The 20,903-nt window shown below is 47.3% G+C and overlaps 1 protein-coding gene across 9 annotated transcripts in view; it reads left to right on the forward strand.

Annotated features, from left to right (window-relative positions):
- The first annotated feature begins 5 nt into the window (after window positions 1–5).
- The window catches only part of CYB5RL (cytochrome b5 reductase like), a 32,254-nt gene continuing 11,356 nt past the window's right edge, over window positions 6–20,903 (forward strand). Inside the window, exons 1-5 of one of the 9 annotated variants that reach the window (XM_001113872.5) lie at window positions 6–191; window positions 6,891–7,187; window positions 11,133–11,281; window positions 13,966–14,053; window positions 17,968–18,072. In XM_001113872.5, coding sequence (XP_001113872.2) covers window positions 6,990–7,187; window positions 11,133–11,281; window positions 13,966–14,053; window positions 17,968–18,072 — 540 coding nt within the window. In that variant the 5' untranslated portion in view covers window positions 6–191; window positions 6,891–6,989. Of the gene's footprint in view, window positions 192–6,890; window positions 7,188–11,132; window positions 11,292–13,965; window positions 14,054–15,935; window positions 16,042–17,967; window positions 18,073–20,903 lie in introns of those variants that run through there. The other 8 variants (XM_077956387.1, XM_015140165.3, XM_028833547.2 and 5 more) reach the window with 8 other exon arrangements.

The following is a 20,903-nucleotide window of genomic DNA, read 5'->3' on the forward strand; positions in this document are numbered from 1 at the left end:
GGAACGAAAGGGGCTGGGCGCCAAAGCTCGTTTTGGGAATGGCGGCCAATTCAACCAATCACAGTCAGGATATTCTTGTCTTGCACCTGCCCCCAGCCCGTTATAGGTGATACCTGCTAAGCGCGCCCCGCCTACCCGGAGACAGGGAGGAACCTGGAAAATCTCACGTGAGGGGAAGCGCGAGCGAGTAGGTGAGTGGTCGTGGTGGGTCCAGAATCGCTCCAGGACTTCAAACCTGGACTTAGACAAGGTTAATCGCTTATGAGCAGCTGGAGCTTGGCAAGGCACTTCCCTCTCTGAGTCCCAGTGTCCCTCGCTGTAAAAATAGGGATAGAAATGCCTAAGCTGGCGCACCTGTACAGCGCGCTGCTGCGAGCGCCTCTGCCGCGCTGCCCTTCTCCTGAGCGTGACTGCACACTGCACACCTCTTCCCCAGCCCCAAAAGCGAGCCACTTTCCTGGCTTTTCCTTTCCCTCTGGATTTCCCAGTTCGCCTCCTAGAAGCAAGGACAAAGCAATGAAGATACGCTTTTGCTCCTTGCTTAACACCTGTCTATCAGCTGCCTGCTGTGTGTCAGGCGCTGTGCTTAGCCCCGGTTGGCATTGGTAAATAAGACAGATGGGAGATGTAGAGCTTACAGTTTAGTGGGAGATGCAGACAGAACGCAGGTAAACAACGCAAACAAGTCAACTGCGATACACACACTCCCTATGCCTTTTCCGTAGTTATTTTTCTCGTTAGCATTTCACACTATCGTACCATCTGTTTTCCATCTTGATCTTGCTTAATAACTTTCTCACCCTAAGATATGAGCTCCGTGAGTGCAAGGGTTTCTGTTTCTTCACTGCTATATCCCCAGCACTGAGAACAGTGCCTGGCAGATAGTAAATGTGTTTAGTGAATGTGCGTATGGTAGAAACAAATAGAGTGCCTTATAGAGAATGAGGAGGGGAAGATTCAGGGAGGGCCTCTGAAGGGAGGTGACCTTTAAAACCAAGGCCTGAGGGGTGGGAAAAGTCATCCAGCCTGAGGCAACGTGTGTCAAGGCCTGGATTAAAGGTGGTGCCTCTTGAACTGAAAAGATAGACGCTCAGAGGACGCATGAACCAGCTCTTTAAAATTCCTGACTGATGTGGCCAACTTTTCTGCTAATTTTCAAAATAGCAGAGCAGGTGAGACTGTTAAAACGTGGAGAAGGCCAAGAGTTATCCTTCACACCTGTAATCCGAACGTTTTGGGAGACCTAGGTGGGATGGGCCACTTGAGCCCAGGAGTTTGAGATCAGCCTGGGCAACATGGTGAGACCTCCTCTCTACAAATAATAAAAAAATTAGGCATGGTGGCATGTACCTATAGATCTAGGTACTCAGGAGGCTGAGATGGGAGGATCACTTGGGCCTGGGAGATCAAGTCTGCAGTGAGCTGTGATCCTGCCACTGCACTCCAACCTGGGCAACACAGCAAGACCCTGTCTTAAAAAAAAAAAAAAATCAGCATAAAGAGGGGATCAGACCTCATCCACTCATAATGCATACCTGGTCCATAGCATGCAATAAAAATGAATTGGGTTGATGTAACACCATGTACATGTAGTCTATGAGGCTCTGTGAAGGTAGGAACAATGACCTGTTTACCTCTGTTGCTTCCCAACACCTAGCGCTAATCTTGGCTCCCAGACTGTATTTGTAAACTACAGGGAACCTTCCATATGCCAGGCTGTGCTTGGTGGTAGAATACAGAAAGAATAAGACACCATCCTTTTTTTTTTTTTTTTTTTTGAAACAGAGTCTTGCTTTGTCGCCCAGGCTGGAGTGAAGTGGTGCAATCTCAGCTCACTGCAGCCTCCACCTCCCAGGTTCCAGTGATCCTCCTGCTTCAGCCTCCTGGATAGCTGGGATTACAGGCATGCACCACCAGGCCCAGCTAATTTTTGTGTTTTTTTTGTTTTGTTTTTTTGAGACGGAGTCTCGCTCTGTCGCCCAGCCTGGAGTGCAATGGCCGGATCTCAGCTCACTGCAAGCTCTGCTTCCTGGGTTTACGCCATTCTCCTGGCTCAGCCTCCCGAGTAGCTGGGACTACAGGCGCTCGCCACCTCGCCCGGCTAGTTTTTTGTATTTTTTAGTAGAGATGGGGTTTCACCAGGTTAGCCAGGATGGTCTTGATCTCCTGACCTCGTGATCCGCCCGTCTCGGCCTCCCAAAGTACTGGGATTACAGGCTTGAGCCACCGCACCCGGCCAATTTTTGTATTTTAGTAGAGATGGGGTTTCACCATGTTGGCCAGGCTGGTCTCGAACCCCTGACCTCAGGTGATCCGCCTGCCTTGGCCTCCCAAAGTGCTAGAATTATAGGCATGAGCCACCGCGCCCAGCCTAAGATACCATCCTTGACCTCAAGGGGGTCCCAGCCTGCTAAACCTTCCTGAAGTCATAAAGCTCATGAGCAGTAGTAAGTTTCCTGAAGCCAAACTCTTTATTCTGTTAAAGAAAGATTCATTGAACACTGCCCTTCTAAAACCAGCAATAGCAAGTGGTAAGATAATTTGGGTAAGGTCTGATCAGGAAGAGCTTTGGACACCAGGCAAGGAGATCGGATTCTATTCAGTAGTCAACAGGAGCTGTTAAAGGTTGCTAAGCAAGGGACTGGTGGCAGATGCGCTGATGGCTGATGTTAGGGAGAGACTGGAATTACATTCTGTGGGACCACCAGAAGCTCCAGTATAAATGGGGGTGGGAAGCAGAAAAAGATCTTACAGGTATGGACTCCTGGGAAGTGACTGGGAACCCAGAAATGAGACTTCCCTGCCTTCTGGCAGACTTGGTGGTCTCCTTCTCTGCCCGCTCACAGACTTGGCCACACTTGATCCTAGCACTTTATGCCTGAGTGAAATTAGTGCCATTTGGAGGCCCCAGAGTGCCCATATAATTTGAAGACAGTTTGGTAATAGGATCCTTGCTCTGTGCCAGCCCAGTGCAGGTGCTAGGAATTGGAGATGAAAGTACCCTTTCCTTGCGCTTTGGAAGCCTAGGGAGAAAGAGCACCAGTCTGGAGGCCAAAGAGACCCAGGCGTGCAAACTGGCCTTCATACTTTTGGCTTCCTGACCTGGGCCTCAGTTTTCTCCTCTATACAATGAGGAGGAGCATGGCCTACCTACATATGGCTGTTGGGAGGATTGAGTGAGGCATGCAGAGCACTTGGCATAGACTCTGGCCCAGTAAGTGGCATCTTTTATAATGGTTATCATCTGTTTAGTGAATGACTCTCCCATCAGGGCAGGATGAGTGTTTCTCACCTCTGTATCCTGGAGCACCTCATGCCGCAGCCCCTGCCTAGTATGTGTTTGTGGCAGGAACGAATGAAAAATCAAATGCTGGGAGCTCTCAGAGGTAGCTGGCGTTTTAGAGGCATGATGTTTACATCAAATAATGCTCTGTAGCATCAGACTTCTTCTCAGCTCTGCTCTTAGTACTGAGAGGAAGGAACACTCTCTTTTTTTTTTTGAGATGGAGTTTTGCTCCTGTTGCCCAGGTTGAAGTGCAGTGGTACAATCTCAGCTCACTGCTACCTCCGCCTCCTGGCTTCAAGCGATTCTTCCGCCTCAGCCTCCTGAGTAGCTGGGACTACAGGTGCGTGCTGCCATGGCTGACTAATTTTTTGTATTTTTAGTAGAGACGGGGTTTCATCCTGTTGGCCAGGCTGGTCTTAAACTCCTGGCCTCAGGTGATCCGTCCGCCTTCGCCTTCCAAAGTGCAGGGATTATAGGTGTGAGCCACACGCCCGGCCAAGGCGAACACTCTCTTTTACTTTGATTTGCCTGTGTAATTTTACCTTACTGTTTTAGAGACAGGGTGTTGCTATGTTGCCTAGACTGGACTTGAACTCCTAGCCTCAAGCAATTCTCCTGCCTTGGCCTGTGAAAGTGCTGGGATTACAGGTCTGAGCCACCGTGTCCAGCCTGCTTGTGGAATTTTAAATGAATAGTTAGCTTGCAGGTGAGATTTCCGTAAAAACTGTGGAGTCTACATGTAAGTGTGGAGAACCCTGATGAATCCCAAACTGCCCTCACAGAAACATTTCAAAGTAATTCAGACTGTGCACGGTGGCTCACGCTGTAATGCCAGCACTTTGAGAGGCCGAGGCAGGAGGATTGCTTTAGCTCAGGGGTTTGAGACCAGCCTGAGCAACACAGTGAGACCCCATCTCTACAAAAAATAAATTAGTTGGCGGTGGTGGCACATACCTATAGTCCCAGCTACTCTAGACTGAGGCAGGAGGATCACTTGAGCCCAGGAGGTTGAGGCTGCCGTGAGCCATGATCATGCCATTGCACTCCAGCCTGGGCGACAAGAGTGAGACCCTATCTCCAAATAAATAAACAAATAATTCATAGCCAAATCACCTCACTGATTTGTCTTTCAGACTATGTTTAACCAATAGCCCTGAAATTGGGTTCCTTTATTCCTTCCCTTCTTTCATATTATGCACATTTAAGAATAGCCACTGTGGCTGGGCACAGTGGCTCATGCCTATAATCCCAACACTTTGGGAGGCTGAGGCAGTCAGATCACTTGAGGCCAGGAGTTTGAGACCAGCCTGGCCAACATGGCAAAACCCCATCTCTACAAAAAAATGCAAAACTTAGCTGGGCGTGGTGATGCATACCTGTAATCCCAGCTACTCGGGAGGCTGAGGCAGGAGAATCGCTTGAACCCAGGAGGCGGAGGTTACAGTGAGCCAAGATTGTGCCACTGCACTCTAGTCTGGGTATTGGAGCAAGGTCTGTCTCAGAAGAAGAAAAAAAAAAAAAAATTAGCCACTGTGCCGTTTCATGAATAAATGAAAAGCAGGACTCTGCCCTCAAGTAGAACTGTTTCAAAGAAGAGAGACACATAAACATGTAACAGTTTGAATGCTGTAAGGTAGAGAGAGACTCATTCATTTGAAAAGTGTTTATTGGCTGGGTGTGATGGCTCACGCTTGTAATCCCAACACTTGGGAGGCCAAGGTGGGCAGATCACCTGATGTCAAGAGTTCAAGACCAGTCTGGGCAACATGGTGAAACCCTGTCTCTACTCAAAATACAAAACCTAGCCAGGCATTGTGTTGGGCACCTGTTGTCCCAGTTACTTGGGAGACTGAGGCAGGAGAATCGCTTGAGCCCAGGAGGCAGAGGTTGCAGTGAGTCGAGATCATGCTGCTATACTCCAACCTGGCAACCTAGGCAACAGAGTGAGATTCTGTCTCAGAAAAAAAAAAAAAAAAAAAAAGGAAAGAAAGAAAGAAAAGTGTTTATTGAGCTCCTTTTATGAGCAGGGATGGACCAAGTGCATGGAGTGCTCACAGGAGAGAGCGAAGCCAGGCAGGCCTTCAACTGCACCTGTTTTTCTCTCTTCACTGTCCATCCATCTCCAGACTCATATCTAGACCTGTTTAATCCAACTCACCACTGGATTTTGCATTTGGATCCTCCACAGGCACTCAGCATACCTCAAACTAAATTCTCTTCTACTTTCCCTTAAAACTCAACTTCTTCTTGAGCCTTCTGTCTACCCAAAATCCAAGCCAGATCCAAGGGGTTGGATGTCCCTTCTACCCCACTATCCCCCCACACTCCCTCACATCTATTCAGTGTCAGTGTCCTATTAATTTCCTCTTCAGTATTTCTCTCATTGACCCCTGCCTTCTCATCCTGCCTGAAGCTGCACGTCTAAATCCTCATCTCATCACACCTGGACCATCACAACCTTCTGTTTCCTGCGATTAAAGAACGATACGTTTTGAAACCAGACATGCCAGAGTTAAAACCCTGGTTGCCACCATTTTAGAAGCTGTATGAAACTCTGGGCAAAGCTGAACTATAGTGGTTAGGATTGCAAACAAAGGTGGCAAAACTAGGGGAAAAAGGAAATAATTATCACAAAAGTCAGATTATGGTAACCTAGGGGAAGTGCAGTTATCAGGAAGGGACACAGGTGGCTTCTGGAATACTGGCAAGGTTCTTTTTACTTGACTGAGCAGTAATTACATAGGTGTTCTTTTATATTTTTAATTAATTTTTTATAATTGAGTTGTAGGTATATATTTTACTTTATCATTTAAAACATTTTAAGGCCAGACATGGTGGCTCATTCCTGTAATCCCAGCACTTTGGGAGACTGAGATGAGAAGCTCACTTGAGGCCAGGAGTTTGAGACCAGACTGGCAACATAGTGAGACCCTGTCTCTACAAAAAGTAAGAAAAAAAAAATTAGCCAGGTATGGTGGCGCACACCTGTAGTCCCAGCTACTCAGGAGACTGAGGCAGGAGGATTGCTTGAGCCCAGGAGGTTGAGGCTGCAGTGAGCTATGATCGTGCCGCTGCTCTCCAGCCTGGGCAACAGAGTGAGACCTCATCTCAGAAAAACAAAACAAAACAAAACAAAAATATCTTTTAAAATTCAATGAGACTTTTCTATGTAAAGTGTCAACTGGCACTCAGAGCACAGGAACAGATCAGGAAACCTTGGTTAGCAGCTCTGATTGTTGTGTCCTTTCTTCCGTATGCCAAGCTATGCTTGGTGGTAAAATACAAAAAGAATAAGACACCGTTCTGTGCTCAAGGGGGTCCCATCCTGCTAAACCTTCCTGAAGTCGCAGAGCTCATGAGTAGTAGAACCAGGTTTCCTGAAGCCAAACCCTTTCCTCTAGTAAAGAAAGATTCATTTCACACAAGGGATTGCCCTTCTAAAACCAATGATAGTAAATGGTTAATGCTCCCTACCAGACAGCAGACCCCTTGGCTGATCCATCTCCATCCCCAGCGCTTGCACAGAGGCTGGCACCTGCAGACTTTGGAGAATGTGAGGCATAGAGGAGACCAGAGAATAACCCCTGTGTTTTCCCTCTCCCAGGCTGGCCAAGGAGCAGGGCCTTGGCCCATGGTCTCATAGAGCCTGAACTGTTCTGGAAGAGCACCCAGTTGTTCCTTCTAGGCTACCCAAGCCCCATTGATGATGGGTGAGAGGGAGGAGGACGACGACACTGAGGAAGCCTGGCTGCAGCTGCGGCCCATGGAACCCCTGCCCTCCCAGTGCTGTGGCAGTGGCTGCTCACCCTGTGTGTTTGACCTCTATCACCGAGACCTGGCAAGGTGGGAGGCAGCCCGAGCCAGCAAGGACAGGAGCCTGCTGCGTGGGCCAGAGTCACAGGTGAGGGAGGCTGCTTCTCGATATGAGCACCAGGGCGGCAGAATCTACTAGCCTTGGCCCTGCAAAGCACACCTCTAGGAAGCCTTCCCTGACTGTACAGCAGAAGAAAAGAGTACACATAACAGAAGCAAACAGATCCAGGCTCAAGGCCCAGCCCTGAAGCAAACTTATTAGCAGCTGTGTGGTTTGAGGCAAAGTCCCTTAGTCAACCTAAGCCTTAGTTTCCTCATCTGTAAATTGAGGCTAAATGTTTGTGATGTGTAGCACAGAGCTTGACATCCATTTCACTTAACTATGTTTATTGAGTACCTATTATATACCAGGCCCTGTGAGACAGAGAGGATTTGAGAGTGAGCGTGACAGACACAGTCCTTGTCCTTATGGACTAAACTAGCCATAGTTTATTCTAGGTAAATAATGGATGTTAGGGCTGATATTTTTTCTTCTCTGGCCCTTACTGACTTTTTCCTCCTTAACTCCTGCAGGACTTCATAGTCTGGACTAAGCAGATTAGCCCTTTATTGTAATGTTTAGGAGGGTTCACAGTTATAAATGTCAGAACACCGGACTTCATCCCCTGTATTACACAGATAGGGAAACTGAGGACCCATTCCTTCTGGCACTGTGCATAGGTTTTGTTTTGCATCTGTCCCTGTCTTGGTCTCCCGCATCTGAACAGTCTTCCCATTTTCTGTGTCCCTCCTGACTAATGTGGAGTAGAGGTGTCTCCCATTTCTACCTCTCTCAATGCCATCTGGCATCATCATCACTTTTTTTTTTCCTTTTTTGTAGAGATGGAATCTCGCTATGTTGCCAGGGCTGGTCTCAAATTCTTGGTCTCAAGTGATCTTCCCACGTCAGCCTCCCAAAGTGATGGGATTACAGGCGTGAGCCACTTTGCCTAGCCATCATCACTTTTTGACCAACCATTCCTCATTCTTGGGGCTCCAACTAGACCAAAACTTAGTCATTTTTACACACGTTGTTCTTAAGCTATTATAGATCAGATATTCTGAACAAATGCAGTTGTTTTTCTTTTCTTTTTTTTCTTTCTTTTTTTTTTTTTTTGAGATGGAGTTTTGCTCTTGTTGCCCAGGCTGGAGTGCAGTGGCGTGATCTTGGTTCACTGCAACCTCCGCCTCCCAGGTTCAAGCAATTCTCATGTCTCAGCCTCCCAAGTAGCTGGGATTACAGGCGTGTGCCACCACACCTGACTAATTTTATATTTTTAGTAGAGATGGGGTTTCACCATGTTGGCCAGGCTGGTCTCGAATTCCTGACCTTAGGTGATCCACCTGCCTCGGTCTCCCAAAGTGCTGGGATTAGAGGCGTGAGCCACCATGCCTGGCCTTGCAGTTGTTTCTCTGAACCCCAAAACAACATGACATTATTATTATTATTATTATTATTGTTATTATTGCAGAGTCTCACTCCGTCACCCAGGCTGGAGTGCAGTGGCATTATCTCAGCTCACTGAAACCTCTGCCTCCCAAGTTCAAGCAATTCTCCTGCCTCAGCCTCCTGAGTACCTGGGATTACAGGCACCTACCACCATGCCCGGCTAATTTTTTTTTTTGCATTTTTAGTAGAGTTGGGGTTTTACCATGTTGGTCTCGAACTCCTGACCTCAACTGATCTGCCTGCCTCAGCCTCTCAAAGTAGTGGGATTACAGGTGTGAGCCACTGTACCTGGCCGTATTTTTGCTTTTTATGAAGATAGAGACGGGGTCTTGCAATATTGCCCAGGCTGGGCTCAAACCCCTGGGCTTACGCGAACCTCCCATCTTGGCCTCCCAAAGTGCTTGCTGGGATTACAGGCATGAATAACTTTATATTTAATGTCTCCTTGTATTTCTGCCACTGGAAGGTGGTGATGGGGACTAGAGTGCTCTGGCTTCTGCTAGTGACGGGAATGTTTGTGACAACCTCTGTGTTTTCTTTCTTCTCACTGCCCTCCATCTCCACGTGGCTCACCCCTTCACTTCTTTCTGATCTCTGCCCAAATTTCATTTATCTTCCTAACTCAGGACTACCAGACACCATCTAGATGTATTCTTTTATGTGTATATTGTCCATCTTCTTGCTAAAATATCAGTTCTGGCAGAGAAGGGGCCTCTGTCTTTCTCACTGTTCTATCCTCGGCACCAGTTCCTGGCATTACAGTCGGCACTCATTAAATATTTGTTTTATGAATGAATGTGTTTCTCCCAGATCTACTAAGTACCATATCCTGTGTGCTAGGCACAAGGAGATTGGTAATAAAGATGCCAGGGTACCAGTGCTGAAAAAACTCAGCTTACAGAAGGGGAACAAAGAATCACAGGGTTACTTGGCTGGTCATGGTGGCTTACACCTGTAATCCCAGCACTTTGGGAGGCCGAGGTGGGTGGATCACCTGAGGTCAGGAGTTCAAGACCAGCCTGGCCAACATGGTGAAACTCCATCTCTACTAAAAGTATAAAACTTAGCTGGATGTGGTGGCACACGTCTGTAATCCCAGCTACCCGAGAGGCTGAGATACGAGAATCACTTGAATCTGGTAGGCAGAGGTTGTAGTGAGCCGAGATCTCACCACTGCACTCCAGCCTAGGCAACAGAGCGAGACTCTGTCTCAAAAAAAAAAAAAAAAAAAAAAAAAAATTGCAAACAGATGGAAGCAAACAAACACAAACATTTTGTCAGTCCTATAAAATAGCATATTCCAATTTGTAATTTTGTTTTTTAACTTTTAATGAAGCAATAATAATAGGAAAAGATTTTACATTTCCATGGTAACTTATATTTTATAAAATGCTTTTTACATTGTATCTCATCTGACCCTCATGATAACCCTATAAAGTTATCAGGGATGAGTGGCCCTTTTTATAGACTAGGAAACTGAAACCCAGAGGATCAGTTGATATGCTGAAGACTCCACAGGGAGGCAGTAGCTGAGCTGGGGCTAAACCCAGTTCTCCCAACTCCCAGTCCAGTGTTCCTTCCAAAGCACCAGGCAGCCGTGCCGGAGGGTACCCAGGTGCTCTGGCTGATGATGAAGAGGTCATCCTGGATGGGGGGTGTGGGAAGGGCCACAGTGGAGACAAGGCCTCGAATGCCAAGCCCGAGAATTTCTGTCAATTCAGTGATATTGTCAGCACTACCATGGGTAACTGGGGTTCCAGAGTTGGTGCTGCGGGAACACGTGGTGCCAGGCCCTAAGCTGGGATTGAGGGGTCCCAAGAGTAAATGGAGTATTTTACAGGAGAGAAAGGTCTGTGAGTCACAGCATTCAGAGAAGGCTTCCTGGAGGAGATGCAGGTTGGGGTGGAATGTTAAAGGCAGTGGGCTGAGACTTCCACATGAATTTGAATCTTTGTCTACAATGTGACTGTAGACAAGTAAGCCAGCATGACTCAACTCAGGCCTCAGTTTCCACATATGTAACATACAGATATTGGGTTAGATATTCTGAGGTCCCATCAACTTATAAATTATGCAAATCTGGATTTTAGCAGGTTTGAAGAATGGGTATGTCTTTTACACATTGGAGATGAATGTTCTGGATAAGAGGGCACTGCTTGAGCTAATAAAGACTCAGAAGTGGGAGGCAGCAGGGTGTTCCTGGGAGGATGAAGAAAAGTGTGGCACCAGATGCCTGGGAGATAAAATGGGGTGTGAGGGTCATCCACAGGGCCCTTGAGTGTCCAGGTAAGGAAGGAGCCCGCACTTTACCCTGGAGCTGAGGGGAGCCATGGAATGCTTAAGAGCAGGATAGGCTCAAAGGAAAGCGCTCTGGCATTCTTGGATCTGATTTTCAAAGGGGAGTAAGGTGAGGCTAGTGTCCAGTTTACAGGAAACTTCCCGAGCCAAGACAGCCTCTCCTTGGGGACAGTGGGAAGGATGCTATGGATGCCTGTGTGTCTGTGGAGCCCCGACCTCTAGCTGTTGGATCTCTTCCTGTTGCAGAGCTGCCCCTCCAAGCTGAACCCAGAGACCTTCGTGGCCTTCTGCATCAGTGCCGTGGACAGACTCACTAAGGACACATACCGTGTCCGGTTTGCTCTACCCGGGAACAGCCAGCTTGGCCTGCAGCCTGGCCAGCACCTCATCCTACGGTACACTCAGGTAGCGGGAGGACCAAAGCTTCACAGCCCTGCTTTGCTATTTGCTAGCTGCTGGCCTTGAGCAACTAGCGTACTCTCCCTTAAGCCTCCATTTGTCATCTTCAAGATAGATGCAGTGACACATGACTCAGAGGGTTCTTGGGATTGAACTAGATAATGCATTTTCATAATAAATAATAACAACACAATCACTTTAATAGCACTTACTATCCAAGGCACAGTTCTGTGTGCTTATAGGCGTGAAATAATTTAACCCTCACAAAATCCTGTGTGGTAGGTGCAGTTATTTCCCAGAGGAAATTGAAGTAAGAGAGGTCCAGAAACTTGCCAAGGTCACACAGTTAGGAAATGTTGGAGCCAGGATTTGAAGGCAAGCAGTCTGGCTTTAGAGCTTGTGGTATGAACCTAATATGATTAGTACCAATTGATAGAATTGAGAATAAAGGGCTTGCCCAGCACCACATAGCTAATAAGTCACAGAGCCAGGATTTAAACCCAGACAACCTGGCTCCTGAGTTACGCTCTTTACCACTCCTCTGAGGTTCCTACTTCCTCCCAGTCTACTTAGGCACTCTACTCCCACCCCAGTCCCCACCCCTGCCTGCCCAGAGACAAGACCCTTTGGAATGTCCGGGTAGAGTTGTCTGTTAGGCTGTTGGCTCTGTGAATCTGAGGCTTAATAGAGAGATCTGAGCTGTAGGCATGGGTTTGGGAGTCATTGGCACATACCTGAGTGGTATTTGGAAACGTGTGCATGGAAAGAGAAAGGCGCATAGTACCAAACCCTGGAAACACCAGCATCTATGGCATTGGCAAGAGGGGGAGGAGCCAGCAAAGGAAACAAGGTGCGGCCAGAGGAGAAGGTGGAAGCCAGAAGAGCACTTACTGCTGCTCAGACTCTGGCCACTTGCTTCACAATGGTCCCTGGTATTTGTGTCCAGCTCCTTCTGGCCTGTGGCCTGGCCAGCAGTCCTAGAAGTTCACTATCCCAGTGGGCAGGAGGGGCCACAGGGCAGGTCACAGTCCCAGGCATCCTTCCATCCATGAACCAGAATGCCCAGAATTCCCTGCCTCCAGGCTAGCTCCCCTCCTTCACCCACTCTGTCCCTCCAGTGACATCCCTAACACACATATTTGACCATGTGACTCTGGAGTGCAGCATGGAGGCAATGTGGCACCCCAGAAGGTATCTGAGGTACACATTGCCTCCATGATGATGTCCTAACCCAAGGCCCCAGCTTGCTTTCCCACCATGTTCTTCTCCCTTTGCCATCCCACCCCTGCCCTGGTCTCAGCCTCCTGCTCCACACCCGATTCCCGCCACCCTTCCTGTCCCAATTTGCCCTTGTCAGTGGCTGGCCTATCCTGCAGTGCCCACCTCCAGGAGGTTTCCTAGGCTCCCAGAGGAGACTGCACACTCCCTCTGAAATGTATCAGTTTTACCTCTGTTGCAGCAGACGTCATAGTGCTCTGCAGCCAAGCCATGCTCTATGCTCTGTTCCTTATGTCCCCATTTGTTTAATATGCATTTATTAAGTATTTCTGTCCAGCCTCTCATGCTTTTGGTGCATTGAGACAGGGCCTTTTTAATCTTTGCATACCTCAGAGAAGAAAGTTTTGTACGTAGTAGGACTTGAGAGAAGACTGCTTAGGGAAGCTCCTGGGAAACTCTGAGGAACAGTGGTGAGGAACCCATCTCTGAAGTTAGTGCTATGATTGATTTTCAGCTGTGCAAGTGACTTCACTTCTCTAAGCATTGAATTCCTCATTTGGGTTGTTATTTGAGTTAAATGAGATAATGCATATGAAATGCTTGATACATGCATACATTTAATACACCATGGCTATTACTGTGACTCATGGTGGTTATCCTGACCCTGTTTTTGGTAACAGAGAGAGGATTCATGCATGAGACAGGGCTTCACACTAGGGCCCTTTGAGGATCCTTCCAGTCCTAATGCTTCTGTCAGGTGCTAGTAAGTGTTTAATAAATGTTAGCAGTTGTTTTTATCTTTATCACTCTGTGGTCGAGAAGAGGTCAGGAAAAATGACAGTCATGTCTTCAAAACAACTCACATCCTCAGTGTACTTTTTGAAGCACTCTCCCATCCACACAACTGGAATGCAGATAGCTGTCCCCATTTTACAAAAGCGGCCACGGGAGATGAGATGATCTACTGGGATCTCACAGCCAGCACGTGGCAGTGGATGAGCCCAGTACTCTTTTTTTTCTGTTGCATCTTGCCTGCCTCTCAGTGAGGACCTTTATTTTCACCAGCCTGGCAGAGGAGGTAGCTCATAAGGATTTGCAGTTGTTTGTTTGTTTGAGACAGAGTCTTGCTCTTTTGCCCAGGCTGGAGTGCAGTAACATATGATCTCGGCTCACTGAAACCTCCGCCTCCCGGGTTCAAGTGATTCATGTGCCTCAGCCTCCCGAGTAGCTAAGACTACAGGTGTGCACAGATGTACACCACCACATCCAGCTAAATGTTTGTATTTTTAGTAGAGACAGAGTTTCACTATGTTGTCCAGGCTGGTCTCAAACTCCTGACCTCAAATGATCCACCCACCTCGGCCTCCCAAAGTGTGGGGATTACAGATCTGAGCCACCGTGCCCAGCCTTAAAAGGGTTTGTTGAATGACTGGCTGACTGACTGCATGCTTCTCTTTCCCAGAGGGATAGTAGATGACTTAGAAATTCAGAGAGCCTATACGCCCATCAGCCCTGCCAATGCAGAAGGATACTTTGAAGTGTTAATTAAGGTGAGTTGACCTTCGAGGATGCTCTCAGATGCCGTGGACTTGTGCCTCCTCTGCCAAGTTGGTCATGATGGGGCAGTTCCTACCAATGTGGGGAAAGTCAGGGTTCACGGGAAAGAGGGCTGACCTGAGGGAGAAGCAGGGACAGGTGAAGGAGGACTTCTTCCATCTCCTTTCCTGGGGAAGGGACTGCCGCTAGTCCACCAACAAAGGGCTGTTCCAGCGTGTTCCTGACAGATTTTACTAAAAGATAACTCCGACTGAGAAGGGGAAGAAGGGAAACTGCTCGCCTCACCTTCCCGCCATCTGTGGAGAGTGAGCACCAAGCTGCACAGGGAAGGGGAGCCAAGGCCCCCTGCACCCACTGTGTGCTGAGCACAGGGGTCCAGAGGTGAGTCAAGCACAGTGCCTACCCTCAAGATACCTGCCCAGGACAAGTGACCAGATCAGGACAATACAGTGTGACAGATTTGTGCATAAGGAGGCTCAGCCCAGCTCAGCGACTGGGTTGCAGGGGAGGCAGGCCGGGCTTCCTTGGAGAAGCTATGTGTCTAGGGAGTGGAGAGCTAGAGGGAAAATGTGGGAAGGAAACTCAATGCTGGGAACAATATGGACAAAGGCAACTGGGGAAGTAAGTCCTTTGTCCTGGAACAGAAGGAAGGCATGCCAAGGGAGCAGGATGCAAGCTGAGAGGTTCAGGCAAGAGGTAGGACATGGAGAAGCTTATGGACAGGACTAACCTAACATCACCTCTCAGGGCAGGTGGGCAGGACCAGGGGCATTGGAATTGGACCTTGAATTCCAATTCCAATGCACTGGAATTGGAGTGCAAATTGGCAGTGGCCATAAATGGCATTCTAGGCTGAGGGGATGGTTAACCAAAGGTTGGGAGGGGTGAAATAGAACAAGTCTTCTAGGAACCGTACCCAGCCTGACAACCAGGAGGAGAAGGTGCTGGTGGAGCAGGCGGGGTGGATGGAGGAATTGGTAGAGATGAGATGAACAAAGTAGGGGTGCAAAACACCCTGGAGACCCAAGGAATAGGCAACAAATATATAAGAAGTTGTGGAGGCCCAATTATGTGGAAAGAATAATTAGGTTGAGCTACATGAAATTGCTGATATTCTAACTTTTTTGACTTAAAGAAACATCAACTTCATGTGGGCCAACCTAATACACAGCTCTAGATCATCATTTCCCAAATGGAATCATTACAATATTTAAGAATAGTGTTCACATCCTTGATCTACCTTATAAGACATGACTTATTATCTGTATTGCATTGATAAGTAAACTGAGTCCCACAGAGGCCCCAAGGCCCCACAGCTAGTAAGAAGTGCTGCTGGTAGGTGAGTCCTGCCCCCTGACACCGAGACCTCAGCACTGCCTCCAGCTCCCGCCTTCCTACCTGCCATCAGAGTGCGAGTATTTATTCCCTCACACATAAGCTTGGATAGGATCCCTTCTTCACACAACTGTTTGTCTGGGAGATTCCACAAATCCTCTCCAAATGGCCTGCTTCCCCAAGCTGCTTCTCGGGGTGTGTTTCTGTGGAAAGGATAAGCCTGGAGACAGTTCTTCAGGGCAGCTGGATCTCTCCCAGCTGCAAGGCTGATTTTCTCCTTCGTTTACTGGAAAGCCTCTCTTTAGAGAGATGCCTAATTATCTCTAAGCCACTGGCTAGGAAGAGCCAAAAATGTCTTTGCAAATTGGGAAGGCAGGCAGGGCTTATCGTTTGACCCTCCCATGTAGAAGGGAAGGAGAAGCTCCCATTTCTCAGGCACTTTCTGGGTACCAGGTACTGCCCCTGTCTCTTTATTCTAATTATCGCATTTCAACCTCATAACCACCCTATAGAGTAGATAATATTATTCCCATTTTACAGATGAAGAAACTGAAGCTCAGAAAGATGACATCATTTGTCTCAAGGCCCCTTGGGTAATATCATCCAAATGGAAGGACAAAAGTTCAGTGTCAGTTCTGTTTAACAAGTATGTATTAAGCATTTACTCTGCCAGGCTCTGTGTGGGTATGTATTAGTCCATTTTCACGCTGCTGATAAAGACTTACCTGAGAATGGGCAATTTATGAAAGAAATGAGTTCAATGGACTCACAGTTCCACATGGCTGGGGAGGCCTCACAATCATGGCCGAAGGTGAAAGGCATATCTTACATGGTGGCAGATGAGAAGAGAGCTTGTGCAGGGAAACTCTTCTTTGTAAAAACATCAGATCTCATGAGACTTATTCACTATCGCAAGAACAGCACGAGAAAGACCTGCCCCCATGATTCAGTTACCTCCCACTGGGTCCCTCCCACAACACATGGGAATTCAAGGTGAGATTTGGATGTTGACACAGCCAAACAATATCAGGGTACTAAAGACAACATGGAAGAATCCTTCCCCTCTTCTTGGGTGCTGTCTATGCCATATGGCCTCTAAGGCCACAGCTGGGATCATGTCTCCCCCTAGACAGGGGCCAGAAAACAAAGCATGCATGGAGACAACCTCCAGCAAGGCAGGAGAAAAAACGCACCTTTCCTTCTAGACCCCTTCCAGTTGAGCCAGGGACTTCCCTTGCATTGTGCACGTGGTGCCCAGGGAAGTCAGGGATGATATCAGAGATGGCCATGGGTGCTTAAAAACAGGTCTGGGGACCAAAGCCATGTCTCTCTGTTAAGCCTGGCTATAATCTTACTCCAAACACCCTTCCAGTCCTGTTTCCCAGTGCTTCACCCTTACCCTCACCCTACCATGTTCCCTTGTTGTTCCCAAAACATGACCCAGATTGTCCTACCCCTGACCATACTACACCTGATGTCCAGAGTCCTCTCTGCACCCCTGCTCACATCCCCAGTGAATTCCATCTTGCCCATCTTTCAAGTTCCAATTCAAATGCTTCCCCCTCCAGGAAGCCATCCTTGATCCCATCCATGGAAGTGACTGCAGCCTTCTCAGGTTTATTCCTAGTTTATTCTTCTCATGGGTATTAGATGGTCTCTACCTTGTATATGTCTGAGACTTAGGTCCCTTCTGGATTGTAAGCTCCTTAAGGGGACGGCCTGAATCTGGATTGATTGATTCATTCATTCATTCAGGTATTTATTAAGTTATTTCCATGGTTCAGGCACTGGCTGCCTTCATGGAGCTTAAGATCTAGGTGTCTTGCCTGCATCCTTAACATGGTACCTGGTACAGAGTGGACAGACACCCAGGCAATATAGACTCCCCTCTCCATGGAGGAATCATTCCTGTAACCTTCATTTTTCATCCAGCCAGGAGACGGTGTAGAATAATGCAGAGACTGCAGATGGGTGGCCTGAATCTAGCCCACAGATGTATTCGGTATTGGCCAGCATAGAGTTTTAAATTTTTGAATTAATTGCAGACATTTCAAAAATGGGAGATTTTAAATAAAAATATGGATTTCCTGCCTCTTTTGGAAAATCAATAGATCTGGCCAGTTAGGCCCCACAAACTATAGACTGAAACCTGCAAAGTGGCTTCCCTCCTTAGAAGGATTGCTTGCCAACTTATCATAATCCCCATCACTCCCTATTGTCTCCCTGATGCTGAGACTGTGTGTTAATTGCCATTAATCATCACCCGGTTCTTCACTCATTTATGGTACCTGAATGGTCCCTGTGGGCATTTGGGTTTGGGACCTCTATGTTGAAGGCTTTAGGTCCTATGGATTCTCATCCCAGTCTCCTGTCTACCTTCTGTGTAAGCTTCTGGGCCTCATCTGAAAATTGGGAATGACTGTACCAACTTTGTAGGATGAGGAGGACAATTAAATGAGGTAACACATGTGAAGCACTTAGCATACAGAACAGGCTCCACATTAATAGCTAATCTGGTTTGTGTTGGCAGCATGTACCTATCCCACTGATGTCTCCCTGTGTTTGCTTCCAGTGCTACCAGATGGGGCTGATGTCCCGGTATGTTGAGTCCTGGAGAGCAGGAGACACAGCTTTCTGGCGAGGACCTTTCGGAGATTTCTTCTATAAACCAAACCAGGTCAGTGCCAGCACCTTAAATCCTCAAGAGATCCCTATTGACTGTGGTTTTCATGTTTCAGCCCACAGCATCTCACTGTGCCATTCTCCCTGAGCTCACACACAATCCCAAGTGTATCCTTGGGGTTGGACATGGGAGAAGATGGAATAGACACTTATTTTTTTATTTAGAGATGGAGTTTCACTCTTGTTGCCCAGACTGGAGTGCAATGGCGTGATCTCGGCTCACCACAACCTCCACCTCCCAGGTTCAAGCGATTCTCCTGCCTCAGCCTCCCAAGTAGCTGAGATTACAGGCATGCACCACTATGCCTGGCTAATTTTGTATTTCTAGTAGGTATAGGGTTTCTCCATGTTGGTCAAGCTGGTCATGAACTCCCGACCTCAGGTGATCCACCCACCTCAGCCTCCCAAAGTGCTGGGGTTACAGTCGTGAGCCACCACTTCCAGCCGGAATAGACACTTATAAATGAAACTGCCTGCCCAGCTCCAAAGTTACCCAGGGCACCCATTGCTTAGAACATCAGACTCACGTACTTGGCGTTTAGGAGCCCTTATGCCCTCTGACCCTCAGACACCTTCCAATTTCACAGTGCAGTCACATGACTAAATATGCCCCATGGCTTCCTGCTTCCCAGCTCAGATGGCTCTTCTCATCATCATCCTGGCATTTTTAAACCCTTCCCCGACTTTCCCAGAAAGAATTCGTAATTTCTCATCAGTTGGTGCATATCTGGAAAGCATTATGACAGTATGTACCAAGAGTCTTCAGAGTCTTCAAATCCTTGGCCCCAGTAATTCCACTATGGAAGTCTGTCCTACAGAATGAATCAAAATGCTGGCTCTTTTGCATATGTTCATTGCATCTTTATTTAAAATAGCAGAAAATTGGAAACAACTGAATATCCAACAGCAGGGGAACAGTTAGGTACACTGGGCTACAGGTACTTGATAGAATAATATCCTGGATTTTAAAATTATGTTTATAAATGATGTTATATACTTATGCTGTAAGATCAAGTGACAAACCCTAGGTACAAAACTGAATATACAGGAGGTTGGGAAATTAAGTTAAAATGCACAGAGAAAATATGAAAAGAAAATGCAATGAAATGTTAGCAGTTCTGGGTAGTGAAATTATGGATGATTTTTATTTTCTTCATTATACTTTCTAAATCATTTGCAGTGAACACCTATTACTTTATAATTAGGAAAACAAAGCAAAATGAAAACAAATGGAAAAGAATGAATCATGCCTTCCTCTCCATTCTTTTTGTTTAATTTTAAAATAGCTTTTTTGGCTGGGCACAGTGGCTCACGCCTACAATCCCAGCACTTTGGGAGGCCGAGGCGGGTGGATCACCTGAGGTCAGGAGTTTGAGACCAGCCTGGCCAACATGGCAAAATCCTGTCTCTACTAAAAATACAAAACATACTAGCCAGGCATGGTGTCATGCACCTGTAATCCCAGCCACTTGGGAGGCCGAGGCATGAGAATCATTCAAACCAAGGAGGCAGAGGTTGCAATGAGCCGAGATTGTGCCACTGCACTCCAGCCTGGGTGGCAGAAAGAGATTCTGTTTTTAAAAAAAAAAAGATCTTTTATTATTTTTTTCTTTTATAAATGCAGTACATGTTCGTTACCCAAAAATCAGCAGACAAAAAAAAAAGAAAAGAAAAGAAAAAACACTCACAGGCAATCTACCCAGACACACCCATCTTATGGCTTGGTGTATATCCTTCCAAATCCTCTTCCACATGAGTATATGTACAAATGCATACTGCATGTACATGTGTAGTATATATGTATAATAATATCAAGCACGTGCAGCACCTCATGCGTGCCAGGCTCGGACCTTAGCACTTGCTATATGGTAACTTACACAGTCTTCACAGCAGCTCTTAGGTGCTACAACCCCATTCTACAGATATGTGCTATGCATATGTTAATACTCTTCCATAGTATTCTCCTAGTACTAACCATGCTTAGCCTTGCATTTTAGACCCTGCATCCCCCAGATGCTTGAGAGCAGGGAATGGAAATCGTTCGTGTTTCCTCCTTGTCTTGAGTGGATAACAGATGAACGTTGTCTTGACCACCTTTTCTGGTGGAGCCTCCCAATGCCTTGTGGCTGCTCCTTCACATGCACAGAATACTTGAAAGGTCCTGCATTTATTTCCTGCCTTCCTGCCTTCCCCGCTCCTTTCCTCCCTTTGTTGCCAAGCTGGAGTGCTGTCACAGCTCACTACAGCTCCACCTACTGGGCTCAAGCAATCTTTCTGCCTCAGCCTCCCAAGTAGCTGGGACTACAGGCGTGTATCACCATGCCCAGGTAAGTTTTGTATTTTTTTGTGGACACAGGATTTCACCATGTTGCCCAGGCTGGTCTCAAACTCCTTGGCTCAAGTGATCCTCCCCACTCAGCCTCCCAAAGTGCTGGGATTATAGGCATAAGCCACCGTGGATTTCTTATCTGGGGAGGCTGTAGGACCTGATGGTGAGGAAAAAGAAATGGTGTCTCACACTTAATATGCAGTCATTGAAATTTCAGTAAGCCTTGGTTTCACCATGCAAGGACATCTGGGAAGCTCCTGCCCTCTTCCGGGCCCTGTTTTGCTGCTCTGCAGTTGTCTTCATTACAGATGGATATTACATCAGCCCTGAGGACTGACATATTAGCATCTGTCTGTGCATTCATTCAACAAACAGACACAAGTGTTCACCCAGTGCCAGGGGACTCTGGGGACCCAGAGATGGGTCAGATGAGTCCCCTGTCCTCCAGAAGCTCACAGTCTGCTGGGGGAGTCAGACACACAGACAGATGACAGCAG

Source organism: Macaca mulatta, chromosome 1, assembly GCF_049350105.2.
Source record: "Macaca mulatta isolate MMU2019108-1 chromosome 1, T2T-MMU8v2.0, whole genome shotgun sequence".
Taxonomy (NCBI): Eukaryota; Metazoa; Chordata; class Mammalia; order Primates; family Cercopithecidae; genus Macaca; species Macaca mulatta.